Source organism: Silurus meridionalis, chromosome 9 (genome assembly GCF_014805685.1).
Source record: "Silurus meridionalis isolate SWU-2019-XX chromosome 9, ASM1480568v1, whole genome shotgun sequence".
Classification (NCBI taxonomy): Eukaryota; Metazoa; Chordata; class Actinopteri; order Siluriformes; family Siluridae; genus Silurus; species Silurus meridionalis.
This window is the reverse complement of record NC_060892.1, coordinates 25655537-25679520: the sequence shown is the minus strand read 5'-3', so window position 1 is coordinate 25679520 and position 23984 is coordinate 25655537. Positions and strand designations below refer to the sequence as shown.

Genomic DNA, 23984 nt, shown 5'->3' with positions numbered 1-23984 from the left:
AAAATGACGCCTTTTCTTCTATCCTAAACCAAAAGAAGTCATGAGGAGTGTGTAAGATTATAGCGCCATCTATAGGCCTGGAGAGACACGGCATGTCACAGCTATTACACTACAAATCAATTTTGAATAGTTTTACAATCACTGTAAACCAAATGTAATTTCTAAAATGCTTCAAATGGCGTTTACTCACTGATACTCATTCATTTTTATTCATATTTCGTTTAATTAAAATATAAATATTGTGCTGAAAGTTTTAGGAGGCAGTCTTTACCCACAGGTATGAGCAGAGACCTGACCCCGCCCTCTTTCTCCACACCGACCAATCGCCTTTCGAGTTTCAGCACGTCCTCATGAATAAACATGAGTTTTGAATAGGCGCTCCAGCATCTGGGTGTATGGTGTGGGGTGATTCAGTGCAGGAATTTTAACAGAAAAAGCTTGAACCCCCCAAAAAGGACTTTTTTGCCTTCTCCGAGCTATCAAGGAGACCATGGCGTATGCCAACAGACTCCGGACATCCTTACTGGTGATTTTTCTGCAAATATTCCTCATCTGTTCTGCACAGGTAAGTTTCACTTACAGCCAAACTGCAAAACTATTGTTGTGAGTCTCAGGTGTATTTTAAGAGATTGCTGATCTGATGCGTTTAGACAGAATTCGTTTAAATTGGATGCTTTTTTTTCTCTTTTAACTTAATTTCTATGTACAGATCTAAATCCAGTTTTTATACTCAATTAACTATAATGAAGGTATTTATCTCCCTATCAGTGTCTGAACTGAATAAAGATCTGTGTCAATAATAATAATGAAGAAATATAATATTGTCTGTGGATTTCTGTAAATGTATTTTCTGTAAAATATGGCTCTATGCCTGGAGGATATTGTTGTGAAGTTCAGCAAAAAAGACCTTCATATATCATGATAATGGTACCAATTGATTATTCAATTCTATGTGTGTGTGTGTGTGTGTGTTTTAGAGGGGCCCACCTGGTCCCAGGGGGTTACCTGGCCCTCCAGGTTTCCCTGGAATCGATGGCATTGATGTAAGTCCTACTTAGTTTTTTTTGTTTTTTTTGTAATAAAAAACATTATTTCAGATGTAAATGATCTCAGAGGGCATTTGTTGTTTGTTCTTTGTTTGTAGGGAGAGAGAGGTCCAGGTCCTGGTTCGGATGGTCCTCCTGTAAGTAATCGTTCGAGTTGTAGTCAAGGACAAACGCCTGCCTTCTGCCATGTATAACATTATAACATTTCACATTCGACTCTATATTACATTGTAGGGCCAAGCTGGAGATGATGGGAAAAACGGTTCTAACGGACTTCCAGGAAATCCTGGAGCAGACGTAGGTCTTATATGACACATGTTCCTTTTTTAACATCGGTTGATTACGGTGTCGAAAGCTCTTCATCTCGGAGCAGGTTCTGTAGAGGCAGGACACTATGGAGCTCTATGGTGTATTCAGACCTACAGTTTATTTTGGCTCCAAGGAAGGAAAAAAAAAACTCGTGAAATAAAAAAAACATACTGGACATTAATCTGGCTATTTAGATGAAGGGAGTCAGAGGAAATAGAGAGAGAAAGAGAGAGAGAGAGAGAGAGAGAGAGAGAGAGACCCATATGGGCTTCATGCAGACAGAAGCCTTTTTGTGTATAAGGACGAAGGCTGTGGACAGGAGCTGATTTGGATGGAATGGTGCCTCATGCTACAGGACACGAGACAAAATGTCTCCTGTATGTCGTCCCTGCTGGCCATGAAGCTCACTGTTTGAGGTTTCATGTTCATCATCATGTTCATCATCATAATCTGTTCCATCAGCAATAAATGAGTAGATTTGTTCCTACCACTGTGGTTAAGGGGGTTGTAGAGAAATGAACACACTTTGGAGGCAGATCTTTGGAGACCCTTCATACTCAGATGATCATTTGCATCGCTGCTTATATACAGTAGAGGAAGTTGGGCGGAGCTTTGACCTCTGGATCTCAAATAATCCATTTTCGTGTGTTTACACTTTAATTCCAAGTTGAAATTGTTCTGGATTTCGGTATATAATTTTCGGTGATATTAGGATTATTTGAGCATTATATATAAATCTCGAATCATTTTTAAAATAATTATTATTCTTCTATTATATATATGAAAGTTTTAATTTAATTCTATATCATTTCATGACAATGACATTAATAACAATGTTTGCAAATTTGTTTGCAGAATTTTGATAACAATAATATTGTGTATTAGCCTGTAAATAAAATATGACCATTGAAAAATCATTTATATAGCTAGTTTTAGGAATAATATTTAATAATAAGGAAATTTAAGAGAAATTCTGCCATTGGGAATTTCAGCATTAAACTTATATAGTCAATAAACTCAAATATAAAATAATTTCTTGTTGAAGTTCTTGTGAATACCATATACAGCTGCACACATCTGTCAAGCGTCTTATTACACCAGGAGGACGAGGTTATGGGTGGTACATAGGGATTCTTTTGTCTGCACACATTCTTGCCATAGGTAAATAAATAAATCAATAAATGAAATGAATATAGTCTGTTAATGGCTGCGTGTATTTCCTCAGGGTTTGACTGGGCCTGTTGGGGATCCTGGTCCAGTTGGGCCCATTGGACCAAAAGTAAGTGTCATAAATCTATTGCATGAAGGACAATACAGACACATTTCGAGTTGTCTTATAATTCTTGGATGTCGTTAGGGTGAACCCGGTGATCCTGGCCTGAGAGGAAAACCTGTAAGTGAACACCATTTCATTATATTATAATATTTATATTTATATTGCTTTAAAATATATGTCCGAGATTTCCACTTCAATATTAATAATAATTAATTAAATATATAATTATACACTAATTACTAATTATTGTTTTTCTTTCTCCTGCAGGGAGTTGGAGAGGACGGAGAAGCTGTAAGTTCACTCATATTTTTTTATTTATTACTCCCAATATAAATAAAGATATCTCTTGTAGTCTCAATGCCGACCATCTTTTCAATGATTTGCATGTTTCCTCGGAAGGGTGCAGACGGAGAGGATGGATTGCCAGGAGAATTAGGAAAACCCGGACCTCCAGTATGTAGACTACGAAACATATTTAGTGTCATACACACGTCTGATACCCGGCGATGTATTAATGCTGTGTGTGATGCGTAACAGGGAAGCCGGGGAGTGCGAGGAGCCACGGGCCGTCCAGGACTGGCAGGACCCAGAGTAGGTCTCGCAATATCATCCAAGTTCTCTGGCGATTGATTGTCTCAGTGTGATCGTGGTTAAAGGTTTTTTCTGTGTTTGTAGGGGCCTCCTGGTGTTTGGAGTGGTGAAGAATTGGTAAGAAATTGGTGTATTACACATTTTTTTACACATGGTGTATTTACACAGCTTTATAACATGACATAATTGTTATGTTTCTCTTAGTCTAGTTATTTTCTTCCTTAAGAATGGACTTGGCTCGTCACTTTTTGACATTTCTGTTGTTTCGCAGTGTCCGAATTCCTGCACGCATGGACTGAACGGCCATAGCGGACAAGCAGGGATGAAGGTAAACCAAAAAAAGTGACAGAACTCTGACACTGCGCTAATGTTCTTCTTAAAGTGATTGTGACGCCAGGTCGTTGTGCACGCAGGGCCACAAAGGTGTCAAAGGTGAATCCGGAGAACCAGGAAGACAAGGACACAAGGTAACGACTATAAAACGGGTTCTTGCACGTTTCCCAGAGTTTGATGCTGGTCATATTTGATTTTTTTAGAGAAAAATCCAAATTGAGATTAGAATTTGTAGAGAATTTGTTTAAAAGTACTGTTTTCTTTTAGGGTGAAGAGGGAGACCAAGGGCCCCTCGGAGAACATGGAGTGCAAGGAAAAACTGTAAACAACTTCTCATCGACTAATAAAATAAGAAAAGCACAATATCGGATATTATTGATACAAATGATAAATATTAGCCTGTGTTACTTTTTTAAACCATGCTCGTTTATTCAATCACACGATGTAATTTCAGGGTCCGCAGGGACTCAGAGGAATCACTGGTCTGATGGGTCCTAAAGGCGACCGGGTAAAGAAACATATTCACAAGCTACATAATGAATTACTTGAAATAAGGGGGTGATTTACTTAAAAAATTCCTGTACACTTCCTCACACAGGGTTCTCGTGGGGTAGACGGCAGCGTGGGTCCTCAGGGAATTCAAGGAGCTCCTGTGAGTTTTCTTTCTTCCTAAACCAACCTGCATGTGCTCGTGGTCTTTTTATGTGCTGATTAACATCATGATTCTTTCCTTTTTCAAACCTGATTAAACCCTGACACTTTTACAAACAGATACAGAAATCTGTGATTTAGTTAGCGTATTCAATGCCTACGTTCGTTTCCTGCATTTGTTGAAAGCGTTCGTTCAGGATTGTGTGAAATAATGAGCGCTTCTTGTAGGGTGATCAAGGCCAAAGAGGAAAAGTGGGCGAGACTGGACCAAGAGGTGCTCCAGTGAGTATCAACAAACAAAACGTTCACCTCTACAGAACTACGCACAATATAAATCTTTATAACAACCAAAATAAGACACAAGATGGTGGTTAAAAGGTACATCATTCATTTTCTCTTATTTTTGTTTCATCGAAGGGCATTCTGGGACTTCCAGGCATTTTAGGTTTACCAGGACCTAAAGGACAAGCTGTAAGTCCACATTCATCATCATTTCATGATCGTTCAAATCTCAGTAGGAAAGTATAATGTGCATTTCCTGGTTTCTTTCCCAAAGGGCTTGCCAGGAATAGATGCTCGTGAGGGAATCCCCGGATTGCCAGGCGTGAACGTAATATACAAAACAAGATCATAAATTCAAGATTTGTGTACTTGATTTGCTCAGTGATGTGCAACCTGTGGATGTGGAATGCTCTGTTTTTATTATCTCTAAATTGTTGTTTTATTTTAGGGAATCCCTGGGAAAGCAGGCCCTCCAGGCGATGCTGGCCCTCAAGGCCTGCCTGTAAGCATGACCTTTTAATGAACTCCAAAAAAAACCCAAAAAGTGTACAATTTTGTGGTTTTGCAGCTCAGGTTCTCTGGTGTCCTCATATCTGTACCTGGAGTTGTAAGAGTACATGAAATTGCCGGGATGGATATAATGGATAAAAGGCATCCGTTTAAACAAGTACTAAAATAAATCAGACAATTTTTTTTTCTATCTTAGGGTTTGCCAGGAATTCCAGGTGCCAATGGGCAGACTGGACCAAAGGTGGGATTTTAAATTGAGTCATGTTGAGACCTAATAAACATCAAGCACATCATATACATCTCAATACTAACGTACACCACACATATATGGCCAGATTACAATGTGTATATTAACCTTAATCTTCACTATGTCATGAATTCCTGCAGGGAAACTCTGGTGACCCAGGCGTAGCAGGACCGATTGGGAACAACGGAAAACAAGTAGGTCGATTTTCTGTGGAATAATGAATGTTATTGATGACGCTTTGCCCTAGTTAAGGTACAAGATGTCTTTGGATACGCCGGCATGACAGTTTCCCTTCACTTGAAGTCCCAAATTTGTTCTAGCAGACACAAAGTGGACAAAAAAAACAGCTCCATGAGGATACATGGGTTGGAGTGAATGATGATCTGCTACAGAGTTCTGATCTCAAGCCTAATTAATTGATCACAATGAATTTTGGATCACACTTGTGGCTGAATCAATGTCTACAAATCTCCTCAAGTAGACTTAAAAATCCATTGGAACCTCTGCCCAGAAAATGGAGGTTTTTATAACAGTAAATGGGGACGAAATGTGAAAGAACACATACCAATATCATGCTCAAGCGTCCACAAATTTTAATCCATATAATGTAATGACGCTCGGTTGATTGATTTCAGGGTGAACGTGGAGAACAGGGCGAAGTTGGACCAGTGGGGCCAAGAGGTGGACCAGTGAGTATGCTTCCTTTTCTGTATCATGGCAAACATCATACACACACACACGCACACACACACAAACACGAGATTCTTGGAATCATGTACCGTATGCATTCTGTGTTGCATCTTCTTAATTTCTCCCTTTGATTCTGTAGGGTGAGAGAGGGGTGAGGGGTCCAGATGGGCCTCAAGGGCAGCCAGGTTCAAGGGTAAGTATCTACTAGATCTCCATCTACTAGAATGGATGAGATATATGAGAGAAAATAGTACCGTCGAATGAAAGGGAAAACAAAGGAAATCGAACGGAACAAAAGGGAACTGTTTTACTCCAACGTTTCAAATACAAGAGAACCCACAATGGCAGATGCAGGTATAATTAGGGTATATACTAAAAACAAACAGCTTCCATTCTGAATAAAAAGGTGTATGCGGTGTGTTAGCTGTAGTCCATCATATTGTCTTGTATCCAGACATCTTGGTCCATATTTCCAGATTTCGTGCCTCAATTCAAATTGTAATGAAACGTCTTAATAAAAGGCTGCTTCGCTACGACCCAGCCATCGAGCAATGAATAGAGTGTTGTTATTGAAGCCTTGCGGCTGCTCAGGGGTTATTTTCTTTGGTAAGAGGATATTCGGGGTAGAACGGGGGGTCTGAAAGAACCCTCTGTTCAGCAGGAATTCCTAAAAACAGCCAGGGCATCAGGCAATCAGCAGCCCCATCTACAGACGCGCAGCTAACGACAGCCACGGCAACACACTGAGCTCAAAGTCATATCCTCTTTTTTTTTTTTTTTAGATTTTATGTGGTTTGCAAGTTAATGCATAAAAGCTTCTGTGTTTGTGTGTGTACTTGTGTGCAGGGACCTAAAGGGAACCTCGGTCTACCTGGTTTTCCAGGTGAAGCCGGTTTTCCTGGTCAGAAAGGTGACAGGGTAAGGCAAGAAAATAACATAAAACCCAGTTTGTCTTAAATTGAGTCCTATTTTTTCACACAATTATGCAAAACGAATGAAAACTAAGGAGGGAAACACTGCAGTCTTGATATACATCTCTTACACCCCGGCAATCTGCGTACGATTTCACTGAACTGGAGTCGTGAATAAGAAGCAAAAAAAATAAAGAAATAAAATTAAAAGTCCCCAATCGATTCTATTGTGGGGAAAACCAGACTGTCCATTAGAAAAAGCCCGGACACTGGAGACGACTTCCCCGATCGTACAATTTCCACGTTACAAAATAATAATAATAATAAAAAAAAAAAACAGTGTATAACTTGGATTCTATTATCTGAGTCCTTGCCATCGAGTACCTTCTGTCTAATCGGATCGAAAAAATTCTGCTGCTCTGTCCGACTCTACATCTGGAACTTCAAATCCTGCAGCGTTTATCGTTTTAAATAACGCTAATAATCTGTGCGACAATTTAATACGCTAAACAAGAATGTGAAAATGAAAAGAAACGTGTATCAAGGCCGGAAATAGTTATGCAATATGTATTTATGGAATTTTATAATTGTACAACACTTGACATAATTTTCTGATCGTCATCAGGGCGCAGTTGGACTCACCGGGCCCAAAGGGGAGCAGGTAGGCCTGTATTATACGTCTGATCAGAACAAAACCAATTGTTCGTCTGTTTATCGATAGTATTTTAATCTGAAAACTGTGTGTGTGTGTGCTTAGGGTGCACCTGGTGAAGAGGGCACGCCCGGAGAAAAAGGCGACGGTGTATGTAAAACAAAAAATCATTTTGAATTCATTAGTCCTTTATTTGTGTCTGCAGTAGAATTGAACGTGTGGCATTTGGAAGACGCCTTTATCCAGAGTGACTAACAGTTATCTCAGTTAATCAGTTAAGGGACTTGCTGAAGGCCCAGCAGTGCCAGCTTGGTGGTGCTGGGATCTGAACCCATTATCAGAAGTCCATCATCTTATCCCACTGAACTACCACTTCTACAGAAACTAATAGCTGAAGCTCATAATAAGTAACTGGTGATTTTCCTCTTTCCTGCAGGGTGATCAAGGGGAACCGGGCGAGAAAGGTTCAGTGAGTGTGGCCTCGTTTGTGTTCAAAATCCCAGAATTCCATCATGATTAGCACGGTGTCAGATCAGTAGCTGAAACCTCACTTGCTTGTGTTCCTCAGCTGGGAAAACCAGGCGATTCCGGAAACAAAGGTCCGGAGGGAATGCGTGGACAGCAGGGAATTGAAGGTGAACCGGGTCTCCCGGGACCCAGAGGGATGCAGGGAGACCGCGGAGAGCGAGGCTTACCCGGGTCACATGGACAACCGGTACGCCACACTATGCTCTTTATTCCTCCGTGGCAGCTTCATTATCCTTGCCATGAAAGCCGAGTGGATCCTGTTTAGAAGTATCAGAGCTGACAAGTTTCATGAGGAAGCTTTTGCTGCTAATCCGCTTAATCATCAAGAATGTTCTTCCTGTGAATCATGTGATTCCACAGCAGGATAAAGTTTTGTCCATGTAGTAAAATTTATATTCTGTGATATCTTTCAGGGTAAAGGACCCACAGACAAACACATCAAGCACGTCTGCATGAGGGTTATGCAAGGTCCGTGTTTAATATATAATGACTTGATATAAGCCTGAGTAACATGTAGTAGGTTGTGTGTTTAATCTAGTACCAGCTCAAGCTTGACTAAAGCCTCAAATCTGTTCTATCACAGAGCAGCTTGCTCAGCTTGCTGCGAGCTTAACGAGGCCAGAGTCCGGCGTCGCCGGGTTGCCAGGTCCTCCCGGTCCACCCGGCCCCCTTGGATCACCTGGAGAGAGCGGTTTCCCAGGACACACAGGAGCCAGAGGGTTGCCAGGTCTTAAAGGGCCTCCTGGGATTATTGGTCAAAAAGGACCTAAAGGTACGGGATTATGACGCTGTGGCATGTGAGAAAAAAAATAATTGTAAATGAAGAATTTGCAAATGATTTAAGATCCGTGTATAATTGTGTAATAAAGGTAACACTGGAGACCGAGGAGACAGAGGACCTGCAGTACAAGGGCCTAAAGGCATTCCTGGGCTACCAGGTCTACCAGGTGAGTTCTGCTCAGGTCAAAAGAAAAAAATGGCATGTTTTTTAACCGTTTATAGATCCATGTAATGCCATCTAATCATCTGTGAATGGAGTCTCTAGTTTTTCTTTGTCAAAAGTTTACATCTATTTATTATTATAAGCATTTATACTGAATCCCTACCAGACTGGTTAGTGAGGAGAGCGAAAAAATTAATATAGCATGTGATTTGAACGACTCTCAGAGAAGATTCATCACCACCTTCTGAGCACAAGAGATTCGAGAATCTACTCCTATATTCTAATGATTAGGGGTGAAAACAAAGATGCCTTATTTATGCTTGAACACGTCTTTGTGATTCTGCAGGTGAACCCGGGCAGCCGGCGTACGGCAATGACGGACGCGATGGCATCAAAGGGCCTCGTGGTGAACCGGGAATGGCCGGCATTCCAGGACCACCTGGGCCTCACGGTCTTAACGGATACTGCGAACCGTCACAGTGTGTCCTCAAAGAACCACCACCATCTCCCAATAACATAAAGGGACCGGATGCACTTTAAATAAATAAATAAATAAAAAAGTGTGACCACAAAAGTTCAGAGACTAAAAGGAGAAAACCCCTTCCCTGGTGGAGTCCATATTTCGAAGGGGTATCCAGTGTAGTACTTTTTCTGTGATCAAAGTGTGACTGATCACATTTCCTATAAATCAGTATGCATATACAGACTTCCTAGAAAAGACCTGAATTTGTTCATTCTTTTCTTATTTTCCATCGAGAGGGTTATTTTCACCCCATAAAAATCGTGAAACATTAAATCTATATGTATGGTCACATTTGAAATGCAAAGTGTTTAAACTCGTACATAATGTAAATACAGTTGATCTTTACCTCACACTGACTGCTCTTCATATTCTCCATGACACTTTTTACACCTTCAGAGTTTAAAAAACAAAACAAAAAGAGTATTAAAAATCAGTGTAAATCAATTTTAACATTCAATTAACGAAGTGTAATGAAGTGTCTTCGCTATTCACCGTATCCCTTCCTACATTCAAATGTGTGAACTTTTCAGTGGTTTTATTTATTTTCGGTTTAATGTCACACCGACATTTGTGGAAATGGGTAAATAAATGGTTTTGATAAAGCTCGGCATGTTTTTCTATACGGATCGCCCCCGATATCAGGACCGATTCAAGACGCGAGACGTGCACATGACCAGTGTCCTCGTTGTGTTCCTTTATTTTATTTTTCTCTCGTCAGTGAACAGTTACAGCTTCTCTCACTATACTAAAACACATACCCAGTGATAGTATAAATAGCCGATCTAAAAGTACACGTTCTCAAATACCGTACATAAATCAAATATCCAATAAAATGTTTGTGTTTTAAGTTACGCACATCAAATAAAAAGGCTTACAAAATATCGCAGAGGTCCAGTTTGAAGCCAAAACACACACACAAAAAATGATCACACTATCGACATGGCAGTAATTAGTAAACGAAGTTTGGAAACACAAACTAGATCCCATACCTTCCACATACACACTATAATTCATTTTTTAATATATATGTATTTTTTTCTTCTAATTCATGAATTCCCTGCTATATATATCTTTATATCTGCAGCTGTTTTCACAGGTGGGCTCCTTCACATGCCATCGAGTTCTCCCCCTAAACCTGCCTCCGGTCGTTTTAATAAGGCATTTTCAGATCTTCAGAAACAAAATAAAAGACTTAAATGATACCTACGCTGTCGTATAGTTGTACAAAATAAATACTGTTTGGCAGAGCGCACTCCTGTAACAGCTTCGACAAATTAGTATAATTTTTTAAAACAATGGCTGGAATTAAAAGTTGTAACAAGGGAAATGTGACCATGGTCCTACACAAGCACTCACCTTGGCAACAGAGGCTGCACTGTAAAATTAACACGAAAAGGGAGATACGCACGAGTGTTTTTTTTTTTTTCTTTTTAGGATTTTTTACATGTTCACCAATGATGAGAAATAACTATCCACATTACAGATTTTTTTTTTAAATGGCAGGGCTTCGAACAAAAGCTCTACTGGATGCAGCAGTTGTTGCGATGGCCGTTTGGATCTTTGAAGCGAAGACGCATCTTTGGGCGATATTTCTCCAGGTAGACGAGCTGCTTGCTGTTGAACGCTCCACGACGCTTCCTGAAAGAAGAGAGACGGCGGCAATGAACGGATACAGAACAAACTAACTGCATGTAGAAAATTCTCATGGGTTTCCCAAACCAAACATGGAACAATTTAACTTAAAGATTTGATTAGTCTTATTTTTCATATACCGTAATTTCCAGACTATTAAGCGCACCCATATATAAGCCGCACCTACTGAATTTTACAAAGATTTTTATTTTGAACATAAATACGCCGCACCTGTCTACACTGAAACTAATGAACTTTACACAGGCTTTAATGAAAGACAGTGTCTGTTACACGGCTTGTATCTAAACAGTAGCCTACCAAAAAGTAATTGTTTACTGTCTTCCTCCTTTACAACAATTTCTCTCGAGAGTTTTTCTTTTGGCATCGTCGTGCGTTTAAAAATCACCATCGGTGAAGCTTTTCTCCGATGCCATGCAGCTCAGAACACAGGTGAAGTGTGTTTTTTCATGCCCTGATTTAACATGATTAAACAGGTAAAATACCCCAAGCAAAAAAGAAAGACAAGGGCAGCTTGGCAATACCAGGGCTTGAACCCCCAACATTACAATTAGTAACCCAGAGCCATAATCTCTGAGCTCCCACCTTCCCCAAGAAAGTTTTCAAATGCTAAAAAACTACATACACACTCACCAGCCACAATATTAGAAACACCTCAGTGCCGGCAATCACATTTCAGCAGTGCAAAGCAGAACATCATGCAGATTACCGGTCGAACGCTTCAGTTAATATTTACGCCAAACATCAGGATAGGGATTTAATGTGACGCAAATTTTTTTTTTTTAAATGTCTCCTGCAAAATCTCCTGAAGGTCCTATACAATATAATATATTACTACACTATATATTTACACAGTATTAATATATTGTTCCTAATAAAGAGGATGGTGAGTATGTATCCCTAACAAGGTGGGACACTGACCGACTTTATCTCCTATAGCGTGCTCAAAAGGTGTAGTAGGTATCTTACTGTCGGATGAACTGGACAGCATCTTCATACTTCATTCCACACTCAATCAAAGCGAGGGCAACAAGGACTGGTGCTCTGAGGGGAGGAAAAAACACACACACACACACACACACACACACACACACACACACACACACACACACACACACACACACACAACAAACCAATGTAATATGGTACAGTAAAGGCTTTGTGAGCTTTGTCAGGCTATAATTACTATACAGCAAGCAAACGTTTATACGTTTATAACGTTTATCCTGCACCCCAGGCCTCCTCACCTCACCCTACATCAGAACCTGACTTTACTGTGGCTGAATGAGCACACATCTTAACAAGCACAATCCAAACTCTAGTGGAGGTTATTATAACAAATGACAAAAGAGCTGGTCAAAAATAAATATACATGCAAATCAAATGGTCAAGCGTCCACGCACGTTTGTCATATGTTAGAACACAAACACAGCCCAACGCTTTAAAGGAGTACAGCATAAACTTTTATATAATCTTATGCCTTCAGATTTTTATATCCCTCATATAACAGAACGTTACATAACGCCTACAGCCAGATCAGTCATTTCATACAAAACGTTACCTCCCAAGGCCAGCCACACAGTGAACAGCGATGCAGCAGCCTGGCTCCTCCCTGAACTTAATCCGCAGCAGATTTAACCAGTCCTCAACAATCTGGTTCGAAGGAGGAGCTCCGTCATCAAACGGCCAATCCTGCAGGATTCGTGAGAGCAATCAAGAAGGAGGTATTTGAGCATTGGGAGATTTCTGCATCGTTCATCATATTTTGGGGCTGCTCTTCTTCAGCTAAGGATGTGCATTTCTATAACTGAGGCCAATGCGATTTGCATCTCGATGCATAGGCAACAATACGATATATTATAGATACAGTGAGGAAAATAAGTATTTGAACACCCTGCTATTTTGCAAGTTCTCCCACTTAGAAATCATGGAGGGGTCTGAAATTGTCATCGTAGGTGCATGTCCACTGTGAGACATAATCTAAAAAAAATCCAGAAATCACAATGTATGATTTTTAAACTATTTATTTGTATGATTACAGCTGCAAATAAGTATTTGAACACCTGAGAAAGTCAATGTTAATATTTGGTACAGTAGCCTTTGTTTGCAAATACAGAGGTCAAACGTTTCCTGTAGTTTTTACCAGGTTTGCACACACTGCAGGAGGATTTTGGCCTCCTCCACACAGATCTTCTCTAGATCAGTCAGGTTTCTGGCCTGTCGCTGAGAAACACGGAGTTTGAGCTCCCTCAAAGATTCTCTATTGGGTTTAGGTCTGAGACTGGCTAGGCGATGCCAGAACCTTGATATGCTTCTTACAGAGCCACTCCTTGGTTATCCTGGCTGTGTGCTTCAGGTCATTGTCATGTTGGAAGACCCAGCCTCGACCCATCTTTAATGCTCTAACTGAGGGAAGGAGGTTGTTCCCCAAAATCTCGCAATACATGGCCGCGGTCATCCTCTCCTTAATACAGTGCAGTCGCCCTGTCCCATGTGCAGAAAAACACCCCAAAGCATGATGCTACCACCCCATGCTTCACAGTAGGGATGGTGTTCTTGGGATGGTACTCATCATTCTTCTTCCTCCAAACACGTTTAGTGGAATTATGACCCAAAAGTTCTATTTTGGTCTCATCTGACCACATGACTTTCTCCCATGACTCCTCTGGATCATCCAAATGGTCATTGGCAAACTTAAGGCGTGCCTGGACATGTGCTGGTTTAAGCAGGGGAACCTTCCGTGCCATGCATGATTTCAAACCATGACGTCTTAGTGTATTACCAACAGTAACCTTGGAAGCGGTGGTCCCAGCTCTTTTCAGGTCATTGACCAGCTCCTCCCGTGTAGTTCTGGGCTGATTTCTCACCTTCCTTAGGATCATTGAGACCCCACGGTGAGATCTTGCATGGAGCCCCAGTCCGAGGAGATTGACAGTCATGTTTAGCTTCTTCCATTTTCTAATGATTGCTCCAACAGTGGACCTTTTTCACCAAGCTGCTTGGCAATTTCCCGTAGCCCTTTCCAGCCTTGTGGAGGTGTACAATTTTGTCTCTAGTGTCTTTGGACAGCTCTTTGGTCTTAGCCATGTTAGTAGTTGGATTCTTACTGATTGTATGGGGTGGACAGGTGTCTTTATGCAGCTAACGACCTCAAACAGGTGCATCTAATTTAGGATAATAAATGTAGTGGAGGTGGACATTTTAAAGGCAGACTAACAGGTCTTTGAGGGTCAGAATTCTAGCTGATAGACAGGTGTTCAAATACTTATTTGCAGCTGTATCATACAAATAAATAGTTTAAAAATCATATATTGTGATTTCTGGATTTTTTTTTAGATTATGTCTCTCACAGTGGACATGCACCTACGATGACAATTTCAGACCCCTCCATGATTTCTAAGTGGGAGAACTTGCAAAATAGCAGGGTGTTCAAATACTTATTGTCCTCACTGTACATATGAAGCAGTTACCGATTCGATGTAAATAAATAAATAAAAAGAATTGCGCATCTACTAATAATCATAAACATTTTTTAACCAATGCAAATATGTTTAAAATGATGCTTTGTGATACAAATGCTAACCTGTATCGATGCATCACGGTATTAACCATTATGCCGATGTAAATCGCTGAATGTTATTATCCCCATCTTTAGCTGGAATTGGGGATTTAATCAAACTGGAGGGAATAATGAACAGCTCCAAATCCCAATTAAATATGGCACAAAACCTTAATGCTTCTGCTAAAACACTTAAGATAATGAGAAATTTCACTTTTCAGGATTCCAACGACCCAAAACACACCAAACTAATCAACAGAGGAATGGATAATCTCAGGGGTGAAGTGAAACCTGAAGAGGAAAAGATCTTCTACAGAGTAAGACTGAATGCAGGAGAGCGCTTTTTCCTTGTTACGCCTGTAACCACAGTTTTTAACTGGACTTACCAGAACCTGAATGCCATCTTTAGCCACCAAGTTGGCATCGTACGTCGCCTCACACACTCTAACAACCGTTGTCACCCCATACTTCTTTAGTTCCTGTTGAAAAACCAGAGTGAGAAAGATTTGGTTGCAGGAAAAGTAGGAAAAAAGACAAACAATTTCACAAATGAGCATTCTGACTTCTTGGCAATTTTTGCCCAAGGACATGCTTCTCTGAAGTACATTGCTATTAAAGAAAAAAGAAAAACAACTCACCTCAATGAATTTGTTTAGAGTGGCATTGGTTGGATTATGGGTGATGAGGAACCTCATGTTTTTATACTTGATCTCCACGGGGGCGGGTCTATTCATACGAGCCATTTTGATAAAAAAACGGTATACGGAAATATACCAGGGGAAAAAAAGAATTTGGAAGGAAACTTCTCGAACCCACCAAATGAGGAAAAAATAATTAGCCGAAAATCAGGGGGACAGGGTGGGAAAAGAGCAAACTGAAATAATGAAACGGGAAAAAAAATTTAACTGATGAAAAAAAATGTATAAATTAATTAAAAAAAAAAAAAAGGCTGGTCCTCGAGGGTGAGCAAGGAAACAGAGGGCCAACGAGGTCAGTGCACTTCTGGAGATTTTCTTTTTTTACCCCATCCAGACTGGTCTGGCTGCTTGTGGACGCCCCGCTGTCCGTGTCCGCCCAGGCCAACGTTGAAGCGCTCTCGCAAGTCTCTCGTCCGGTGAGGTAGCAGGGCTCGCCGTTCACTCGTCTGCATATACGCCGTGCTGAGCCTGGCAGTAGTCTCCACTGCCCTTCAGAAACTCCATAAATGTGTGACCCAATACACCACAGAACTGCTGTAATGGTAAAACAAAAGGGAAGAGACACAGATGAGAACGAGGAGAAGAAAAACCCAGTCATGCTGTAGGGGAACATGTCCACCATCCTGAGATCATCTGCAGGCAATGACACATAAGCTGCTCTTGTTTTTCAAATCTGATCTACTCAAAACTAATAAACTGGTATGCAGGGTTCCTACATGTTTTTCATTTCAAAAATTCATACTTCTCCAGACTCAAAACGTGCAGAACGAAAACGCCTGAAAACGCATATTTTTCCTCTCCGTTTTGGATTTCCGTCTACACTGAGGCTACATCTACACAAGTCTGGATACATACGAAAACGGCATTTTCCACGTCCATGCTTTCGTTTTTAATCGTCCCCCAAAAGTTGCTCGTCCCCACTGAAACGTCTGAACGCAAGACACTTTAACACGCGTCATTTCCATTTGTCAATAATATAAATTGTTATATATATATATATATATATATATATATATATATATATATATATATATAATTTATTAATTTATTTAAGTAAACTGAATAGGGAACCCCATACTAATCCAGACTTGGAAATCACTCAAATCAAATTAATTCAAACTTTTCGAAAATGTATATGAACCCTGGGAAGACCTTTCCTCAAGATGTTTTTTTCCAGATGATATCCCAACATGTAGAGACAGCAAATCTCTGGCAAAGATCTTAACCAGTTAATATGATTTTTGGAAATCTGGTCAGGGGTTTTCTTACATCCTGCAGTGTTTTTCAAGTGTGTATCTATTAATATTACATATTAAAAACGGTTCCTCTTTTGGTTCCTGCCTGGTCAACTAACTTCAACCATCTGGATCATCAATTAGAGGATCACCCAAGGTTTCTGGATCGAGGCTCAGGCTTTATAAATAGTCAGATTTGATATACCCAAAGTCCTAAATAAAGACCAGATCCAGGTCAAGAGCTGATACCAGAGGAACACCAGAATGTCTCCGAGACTGATAATGTGAATGCGGCAAACACACACACACACACACACACACAGCTGGTTAGTCTACAACCTGAGGCCCAATGATTATGACCTGGGAATATCTGTAGGTCTTTAAACCCCCAACTCAATCCTTATTGTTCACTTTATATATAAACACATTAAACCCGGTTAAAGACACACAAAATAATCCTGTTTTGTACAAACCTCAAGTTACAAAACAGTCCTCGGGTTAGCTAGCTACTTAGCCGAAGCGTAATGCTAACCAGGTGACAGAGTCGCCGCCGCCCCCCGAAAAAATAATAACACGAAATAAATCCGCTATACTAAAGAAAATACACTTTTAATAATCAATAAAATTAATATATAACATATGCGGTCAAATCATTCGTCTTTTCAGGTCCCTCAGAGCTAGCAAACCGCGCTAAATGCTAGCTAGCATCCCAGGCTAGGACAATGAGCGAGTTTTTATTTAAACCGGTTTAAATAATAATAAAATAAATCTCTATAAAACCCCACCACAGGCCCCGGAGTTAATCCTGGCTTTACTTACTGGAATATGCTTACTCATTGAAGATTGTAGCTTAACCATAAAGCCGGTCCGTAGAAAGATGTGAAGATCTCTGAAGTGTGTTCCACCACCATACAGCCGCGGCGGCAGCGTCAGGTCCGTGTGAGCGGCTCGCGGGAACCAGGCAGAGGAGCCTGCAGCAGCCGCGCCCTGAGAGAGGAACCGAGTGAGAAACAGAGAGGAGAGGAGGAGCGCGTGACGGGGAGAAACCAGGTCACCATCATCACCATCATCATCATCGTTATCGTCGTGATCATTATCATAATAGTATTATTCATCATAACAGTTTTAATCTTCATCATCATCATCATCGTTATCATCATCATCATCATCATCATCATCATCGTTTTAATAATCATAATAGTTTTATCATCATCATCATCATCATCATCATCATCATCATTATCATCATCGTTATCGTCGTGATCATTATCATAATAGTATTATTCATCATAACAGTTTTAATCTTCATCATCATCATCATCGTTATCATAATCATCATCATCATCATCATCGTTTTAATAATCATAGTAGTTTTATCATAATCATCATCATCACCATCGTTTTAATCATCATCATCATCATCATCATCATCATCATCATCGTCGTTTTAATAATCATAATAGTTTTATCATCATCATCATCATCATCATCATCGTTTTAATAATCATAATAGTTTTATCATCATCATCATCATCATCATCATCATCATCATCGTTTTAATCATCATCATCGTTATCGTCGTGATCATTATCATAATAGTATTATTCATCATAATAGTTTCATCATCATCATCATCATCATCATCATCATAATCATCATCATCATCATCGTTTTAATAATCATAATAGTTTTATCATCATCATCATCATCATCATCATCGTTTTAATCATCATCATCGTTATAGTCGTGATCATTATCATAATAGTATTATTCATCATAATAGTTTCATCATCATCATCATAATCATCATCATCATCATCATCGCTTTAATAATCATAATAGTTTTATCATCATTATCATCATCATCATCATAATAATCATCATCACCATCGCTTTAATCATCATCATCATCATCATCATCGCTTTAATAATCATAATAGTTGTATCATCATCATCATCATCGTTTTAATCATCATCATCATCGTTATAGTCGTGATCATTATCATAATAGTATTATTCATCATAACAGTTTTCATCATCATCATCATCATCATCATCATTTTAATCATCATCATCATAATAGTTTTACCATCATCATCATTTTAATCATCATCGTTTTAATTATCATCATCATCATCATCGTTTTAATAATCATAATAGTTTTACCATCATCATCATCATCTTAGTCATTGTCATCATCATCATCATCTTCATCTTCATCATCGTCATCATCATTGTTTTAATCATCATTATTATCGTCGTGATCATTATCATAATAGTATTATTCATCATAACAGTTTTAATCTTCATCATCATCATCATCGTTATCATAATCATCATCATCATCATCGTTTTAATAATCATAGTAGTTTTATCATAATCATCATCATCACCATCGTTTTAATCATCATCATCATCATCATCATCATCATCATCATCGTCGTTTTAATAATCATAATAGTTTTATCATCATCATCATCATCATCATAATCGTTTTAATAATCTTAATAGTTTTATCATCATCATCATCATCATCATCATCATCATCATCGCTTTAATCATCATCATCGTTATCGCCGTGATCATTATCATAATAGTATTATTCATCATAATAGTTTCATCATCATCATCATCATCATCATAATCATCATCATCGTTTTAATAATCATAATAGTTTTATCATCATCATCATCATCATCATCATCGTTTTAATCATCATCATCGTTATCGTCGTGATCATTATCATAATAGTATTATTCATCATAATAGTTTCATCATCATCATCATAATCATCATCATCATCATCATCGTTTTAATAATCATAATAGTTTTATCATCATTATCATCATCATCATCATAATAATCATCATCACCATCGTTTTAATCATCATCATCATCATCATCATCGCTTTAATAATCATAATAGTTGTATCATCATCATCATCATCGCTTTAATCATCATCATCATCGTTATAGTCGTGATCATTATCATAATAGTATTATTCATCATAACAGTTTTCATCATCATCATCATCATCATCATCATTTTAATCATCATCTTCATTTTAATCATCATAATCATCGTTTTAATTATCATCATCATCATCATCGTTTTAATAATCATAATAGTTTTACCATCATCATCTTAGTCATTGTCATCATCATCATCATCTTCATCTTCATCATCGTCATCATCATTGTTTTAATCATCATTATTATCGTCGTGATCATCATAATAGTATTATTCATTATAACAGTTTTAATCATCATCATCGTCTTCATTTTAATCATCATCGTTTTAATTATTATCATCATCATCATCATCATCATCGTTTTAATAATCATAATAGTTTTATCATCATCATCATCATCATTGTCGTTGTCGTTTTAATCATCATTATCATAGTATTAATCATCATCAACTTCTTCCTCATCATCCTCCTCTTTATCGTCATAGTATATAATATCATCATCATCATCATCATCATCACAATAGTATTAATAATATGGTCATCATCATAATCATCATCATCATCATTGTTGTAATTATCATCATGGTTCAAATAAAATCCACTTTATCACCATCATCATCATCATCATAGATTAAATGATCATCATTATCATAGTATGAATGTCATCATCAATTTCATGATTATCATCATAATAGTTAGTTCATAGTTCATCTTCATCATCATCATCATCATCACCCAGTGGACCTCGTGTGTGTGTGTGTTACAGGATTCTCAGGAAAGGAGGCTGATGGTTGGACAGATTAGGTTGTGAATCCGGGTGAAACTGGTAGATCGGTTGTGAGTGTGGTGGTTCAGGCAGAGGTCCTGGTTTGTGCACAAGCTGAACATTTTTTGTCAAAATTTATTACATCAATGTTTGAGGGAGACTTTCAGAATCTGGCAACCAGGGAGATGTCTGATGGTGTTTGCACCATTGTAGCATATTGTTCAGACTCTACCTTAGTTTACTGTTGTTCTGGGTGTCTGCATGTTGTCTGCATGGGTTGTCTGGAGGTTTTTTCCCTATCCCATATAAGATGACTGGATGAGGTAAATAGGTGTGTGAGTGTATGTGTGCATTGTGACTTTTAATAGAAGCGTGAACATGCTGTGAACCTGGCCAGGAAATATCAAACACTGAGGGTGAACAAAGAAAATGGCTAAGCATTATGCAGCCTACATCATGGAGCATGCAAAGTTTCTACATCTGTTCTCTCTTATGTAACGTTTCCAGAAATTTGATAAAGCATGTATTGTTGCCTCTAGAATAGCTGATGCACAGCTTTTTTTGCGTGGCAGGTTGCTATAGAATAGCCCAGTGAACTGCCTGGATTTGTCTTTGTTTGGCCGAGCGTACAGGAAAGGTCAGTCAGAGGATATGAGTTATGTAAACCATTGGCTCTGAGCGCATGGTGAGCGCAAAGGGATTTTTCCAAATCAGTCAGCATTGTATCTGGGGGATATATAAGACGTGCTCGGACACAGCTCTTTTTTCATCTTGGAGCTCACAAATTTGAATGGACACATAATGCATCATAAGGATCTCCAAAGAAATTGAGGGTAACAGCCATAATGGATTCAGACGAAATAGATGGAGGCAGTCTGAGCCATGGCAAAAAGAAGGAGGGAAGTGGAAAACATGTAGAGTCTTCAGAACGGGAAAGAAGATTGCCCATAATCCAGACTAATTGTCCTGCTCCAAGCCCCACTGACAATTCTACTATACTTTCGATAGGCCCACACCGGTGGCCTACGGTTTCCATTCAGGACAACAGCTATTCGGATGAATGGAGTAAAGAAGGCCAGCCGGATTTGCTACCAGAAGCAGGATTTCCTAAACAGACAATGGAAGAAATAAAACACCTATTGAGTGAACGCTCCAAACTAAATACAAGAGAAAGTCTTGGTCATCATTGCCACGTGCCTGGACAAAGAATTGACTGTAAACCAGATGACGTACCATCTAGGTCCTTCACAACCTTCAAGCCCACTCTAGAGAGTGATAGAAGAACAAGAGATAGCGCTTCATCTAGTGGTTCATCAAAGACTGGTGGGCATACAAACAGGCCCAGCAGTGAAAGAACAAACTCTGGGATATCACACACAGGTTAGTTCTTCTTTACTTAGTCCAGAACAACCAGGCTTATGTTCTGTTCCTCAAACAATTTCAAATTAAAAAATTTCAAGATTTTTGTATGCTCCATAGACCCACACACAGAATTCCATGGATCTCAGAACTTCATTTTAGAGGTTGAAGACATAAAGCAGCAGATCAACTGTGAGAATATAGGCTTTGTTCGCTTTGAAGCCACTGATCTCCACGGTGTCTCTAGATCCAAGACAGTCCCTGCTTCCTTATTTCATGTAACTACTCACCACACTGTGTCTTTTGAATTTTCTTGATTGATTTCTCAGTCCAGTTATTGATTTAATAAGCATTAATATGATTAACTATGCCATTGTAATATTATATTATAATTAATATAATTCATATATATTATATATAATATTATAATTAATAATTGTTACATTTCATTGGCATTGCAGGAAAAAGCACTGTATGGTGTCCCCATGCCTAGAAGCTACCTGGAGCTGACTCTGAGCCCCAAAGAAAATGAAGTCGACCATCCGATTTCTGCTGGTTTCAACGCTGATATTCTTCTGATCCCTGATCTCTCCACCTTCCGGGTCCTTCCTTGGGCTGAGCAGACCGCCCGTATCATTTGCGATCCTTGTACCATCATGGGGATCCCTCTGCGCACATCTCCTCGCCTTATCGCTAAGACGATGCTCGGTCAACTTCAAGCCGCGGGAATCTCCATTCTTTCTTCTTTTACATATGAATGCTGCATCTTCGGAGTGTCGGAGCAAATGGGCCCCAGCGTCATACTTTTCCCCGCCACTACTTTGCTGAGTAATAATGACATGCCCTTCTTACAGCAACTGGTCAAAGGGATGTACCAAATGGGCATCAGGGTGGATAGTTTTGCGTCTGCTAGCGGTCCAGGACAAATGGAGATCTGCTTCAAGCCTAAATTTGGAATTGAAGCTGCCGACAGTGCCTTCACCTTTCGTACTGGTGTCAAAGAAATGGCCAGGAAGTATAACTACATTGCCACGTTCCTGACCGATAATACCATGTATAATTCTGGCTCCCTGTCCCACAGCCTATGGGATGCCAGTGGCAGGAGAAATCTTTTTCATTCGAGCACTGGTGAGATGTCTGAGATTGGCAAGAAATGGCTTGGAGGGCTTCTCCACCACTCACCAGCTCTTAGCTGCCTAATGGTACCAGGGCTAGACTCCCGCACTCAGCTTTCCAAAGGCAGCGTTTCGAAGAGCACAGTCCACGCCACTTGTGGCTGCAATGACAACAGTTGCACTTTCAACGTAAAGGTTCACGGTGGCCGTGAGACCCACATTGAGAACAAGCTTGGCTCAGCAATGGCGAACCCATACATTGTCCTGGCAGCTACCATTGCAGCGGGATTGGATGGGATCAAGCATAACCTCTGTGCAGAAGAGGCTCTTACCAAAGCTCCAGTGCAGCAGAAACAGTTTGTCATACCTGTTAAACTGGAGGATGCCTTAGTGGCCTTGGAAGAAGACAGTGTGATTCGTGGGGCGCTGGGTGAAGCTTTTGTGCGTTATTTCATTGCCATGAAACACCTAGAGATCGAGACACAGAAGACTGATACAGACAGGAACAAAAACCTGGAATACTTCATCTGATCAAGTCAGGTTAAATATAATGAGGGAAATGTATTACTTTTGAAGAACTGATGGAACAGTTTCTTCATGATGGATTCGTATTAACTCCTACAGTAAATGGTTCTTGCTCTGACTACCAAGATACTGGAAATATATGTTTTATTTGAACTCCTCTCCCTCCCATTACGAGAAGGCAAATACGAGGTGGTATCAAAAAGTTTAGAGAATATTTTGACCATGGCACTGAGCTCCTCCTCACATGTGAATTTCTCACCGGAAACGATATGACCTCACTTCCACACCCACCCTGCTCATTTGGCTGTTGTGGACTTTGCCATCTTCCCGAAGATGAAGTTGCCATTTTGACACCATTGCAGAGATACAGCAGGAATTGCAATTGTTTGACACACTTCGAAAAGACTTGTAGGACACATTTCAGCATGAGAGCACTGTATTGCCGTGCAAAGGAACCGAGATAGTGTGTAAACGTAGATTAATAAAATACTCAATAAAATGTCATCTTTTGCGCGACTTTTTACCAGAGGACCATTTTTCCGAAGACACTGAAATCGTAAGCTATAAAACACAGCCATGACGGATTCTCATTTATTGATCCAAAATAGTAAAA

General features: G+C 39.5%; 3 protein-coding genes across 5 annotated transcripts; 2 read left to right on the top strand and 1 right to left on the bottom strand.

The window, feature by feature from the left end:
• The first annotated feature begins 370 nt into the window (after positions 1-370).
• Positions 371-10094, top strand: col9a1a (collagen, type IX, alpha 1a). 3 transcript variants are annotated; one of them, XR_006926886.1, is made up of 32 exons: positions 371-565; positions 978-1043; positions 1145-1183; positions 1281-1343; positions 2581-2634; positions 2713-2748; positions 2899-2922; positions 3031-3084; positions 3169-3222; positions 3307-3339; positions 3494-3550; positions 3636-3689; positions 3823-3876; positions 4010-4063; positions 4154-4207; positions 4435-4488; positions 4624-4677; positions 4763-4816; positions 4937-4990; positions 5195-5239; positions 5386-5439; positions 5881-5934; positions 6075-6128; positions 6782-6853; positions 7472-7507; positions 7604-7648; positions 7935-7967; positions 8067-8213; positions 8440-8494; positions 8615-8798; positions 8896-8973; positions 9316-9373. XR_006926886.1 is itself a non-coding variant. In XM_046857098.1 (32 exons), exons 1-32 carry the CDS (start codon positions 491-493, stop codon positions 9507-9509), a joined length of 2043 nt encoding a protein of 680 aa, XP_046713054.1. In that variant the 5' UTR covers positions 371-490; the 3' UTR covers positions 9510-10094. The 3 variants fall into 3 exon arrangements, 2 of the variants coding, with proteins under 2 accessions (XP_046713054.1, XP_046713055.1); XM_046857098.1 differs by having other exon boundaries at positions 8610-8798; positions 9316-10094; XM_046857099.1 differs by lacking the exons at positions 8896-8973; positions 9316-9373 and having other exon boundaries at positions 8615-8883.
• A 72-nt stretch (positions 10095-10166) lies between these two features.
• On the bottom strand, positions 10167-17611 carry ptp4a1 (protein tyrosine phosphatase 4A1). Its single transcript, XM_046857101.1, has 6 exons — positions 17454-17611; positions 15340-15933; positions 15088-15180; positions 12704-12834; positions 12112-12186; positions 10167-11130 (listed from the first exon to the last, which is right to left on the bottom strand). Exons 2-6 carry the CDS (start codon positions 15442-15444, stop codon positions 11013-11015), a joined length of 522 nt encoding a protein of 173 aa, XP_046713057.1. The 5' UTR covers positions 15445-15933; positions 17454-17611; the 3' UTR covers positions 10167-11012.
• Positions 17565-23887, top strand: lgsn (lengsin, lens protein with glutamine synthetase domain). The gene is made up of 4 exons (XM_046857100.1): positions 17565-17684; positions 20373-21752; positions 21852-22009; positions 22193-23887. The coding sequence occupies exons 2-4, from the start codon at positions 21218-21220 to the stop codon at positions 23375-23377; spliced, it is 1878 nt and encodes a 625-aa protein (XP_046713056.1). The 5' UTR covers positions 17565-17684; positions 20373-21217; the 3' UTR covers positions 23378-23887.
• Positions 23888-23984: the final 97 nt, after the last annotated feature.

What these genes read in the sequence shown, in the direction of transcription:
- ptp4a1 (XM_046857101.1), bottom strand. Translation starts at nt 15,444, where the DNA reads ATGGCTCGTATGAATAGACCCGCCCCCGTGGAGATCAAGTATAAAAAC. An exon ending in CTCTAAACAAATTCATTGAG is followed by an intron (nt 15,181 to 15,339) that starts GTGAGTTGTTTT and finishes GTTTTTCAACAG; the next exon opens with GAACTAAAGAAGTATGGGGT. An exon ending in AAGATGGCATTCAGGTTCTG is followed by an intron (nt 12,835 to 15,087) that starts GTAAGTCCAGTT and finishes CGAATCCTGCAG; the next exon opens with GATTGGCCGTTTGATGACGG.
- lgsn (XM_046857100.1), top strand. Translation starts at nt 21,218, where the DNA reads ATGGATTCAGACGAAATAGATGGAGGCAGTCTGAGCCATGGCAAAAAG. An exon ending in CTCTGGGATATCACACACAG is followed by an intron (nt 21,753 to 21,851) that starts GTTAGTTCTTCT and finishes TATGCTCCATAG; the next exon opens with ACCCACACACAGAATTCCAT. An exon ending in TCCCTGCTTCCTTATTTCAT is followed by an intron (nt 22,010 to 22,192) that starts GTAACTACTCAC and finishes TTGGCATTGCAG; the next exon opens with GAAAAAGCACTGTATGGTGT.
- col9a1a (XM_046857098.1), top strand. Translation starts at nt 491, where the DNA reads ATGGCGTATGCCAACAGACTCCGGACATCCTTACTGGTGATTTTTCTG. An exon ending in CTGGTTCGGATGGTCCTCCT is followed by an intron (nt 1,184 to 1,280) that starts GTAAGTAATCGT and finishes ATTACATTGTAG; the next exon opens with GGCCAAGCTGGAGATGATGG. An exon ending in GCGGACAAGCAGGGATGAAG is followed by an intron (nt 3,551 to 3,635) that starts GTAAACCAAAAA and finishes TTGTGCACGCAG; the next exon opens with GGCCACAAAGGTGTCAAAGG.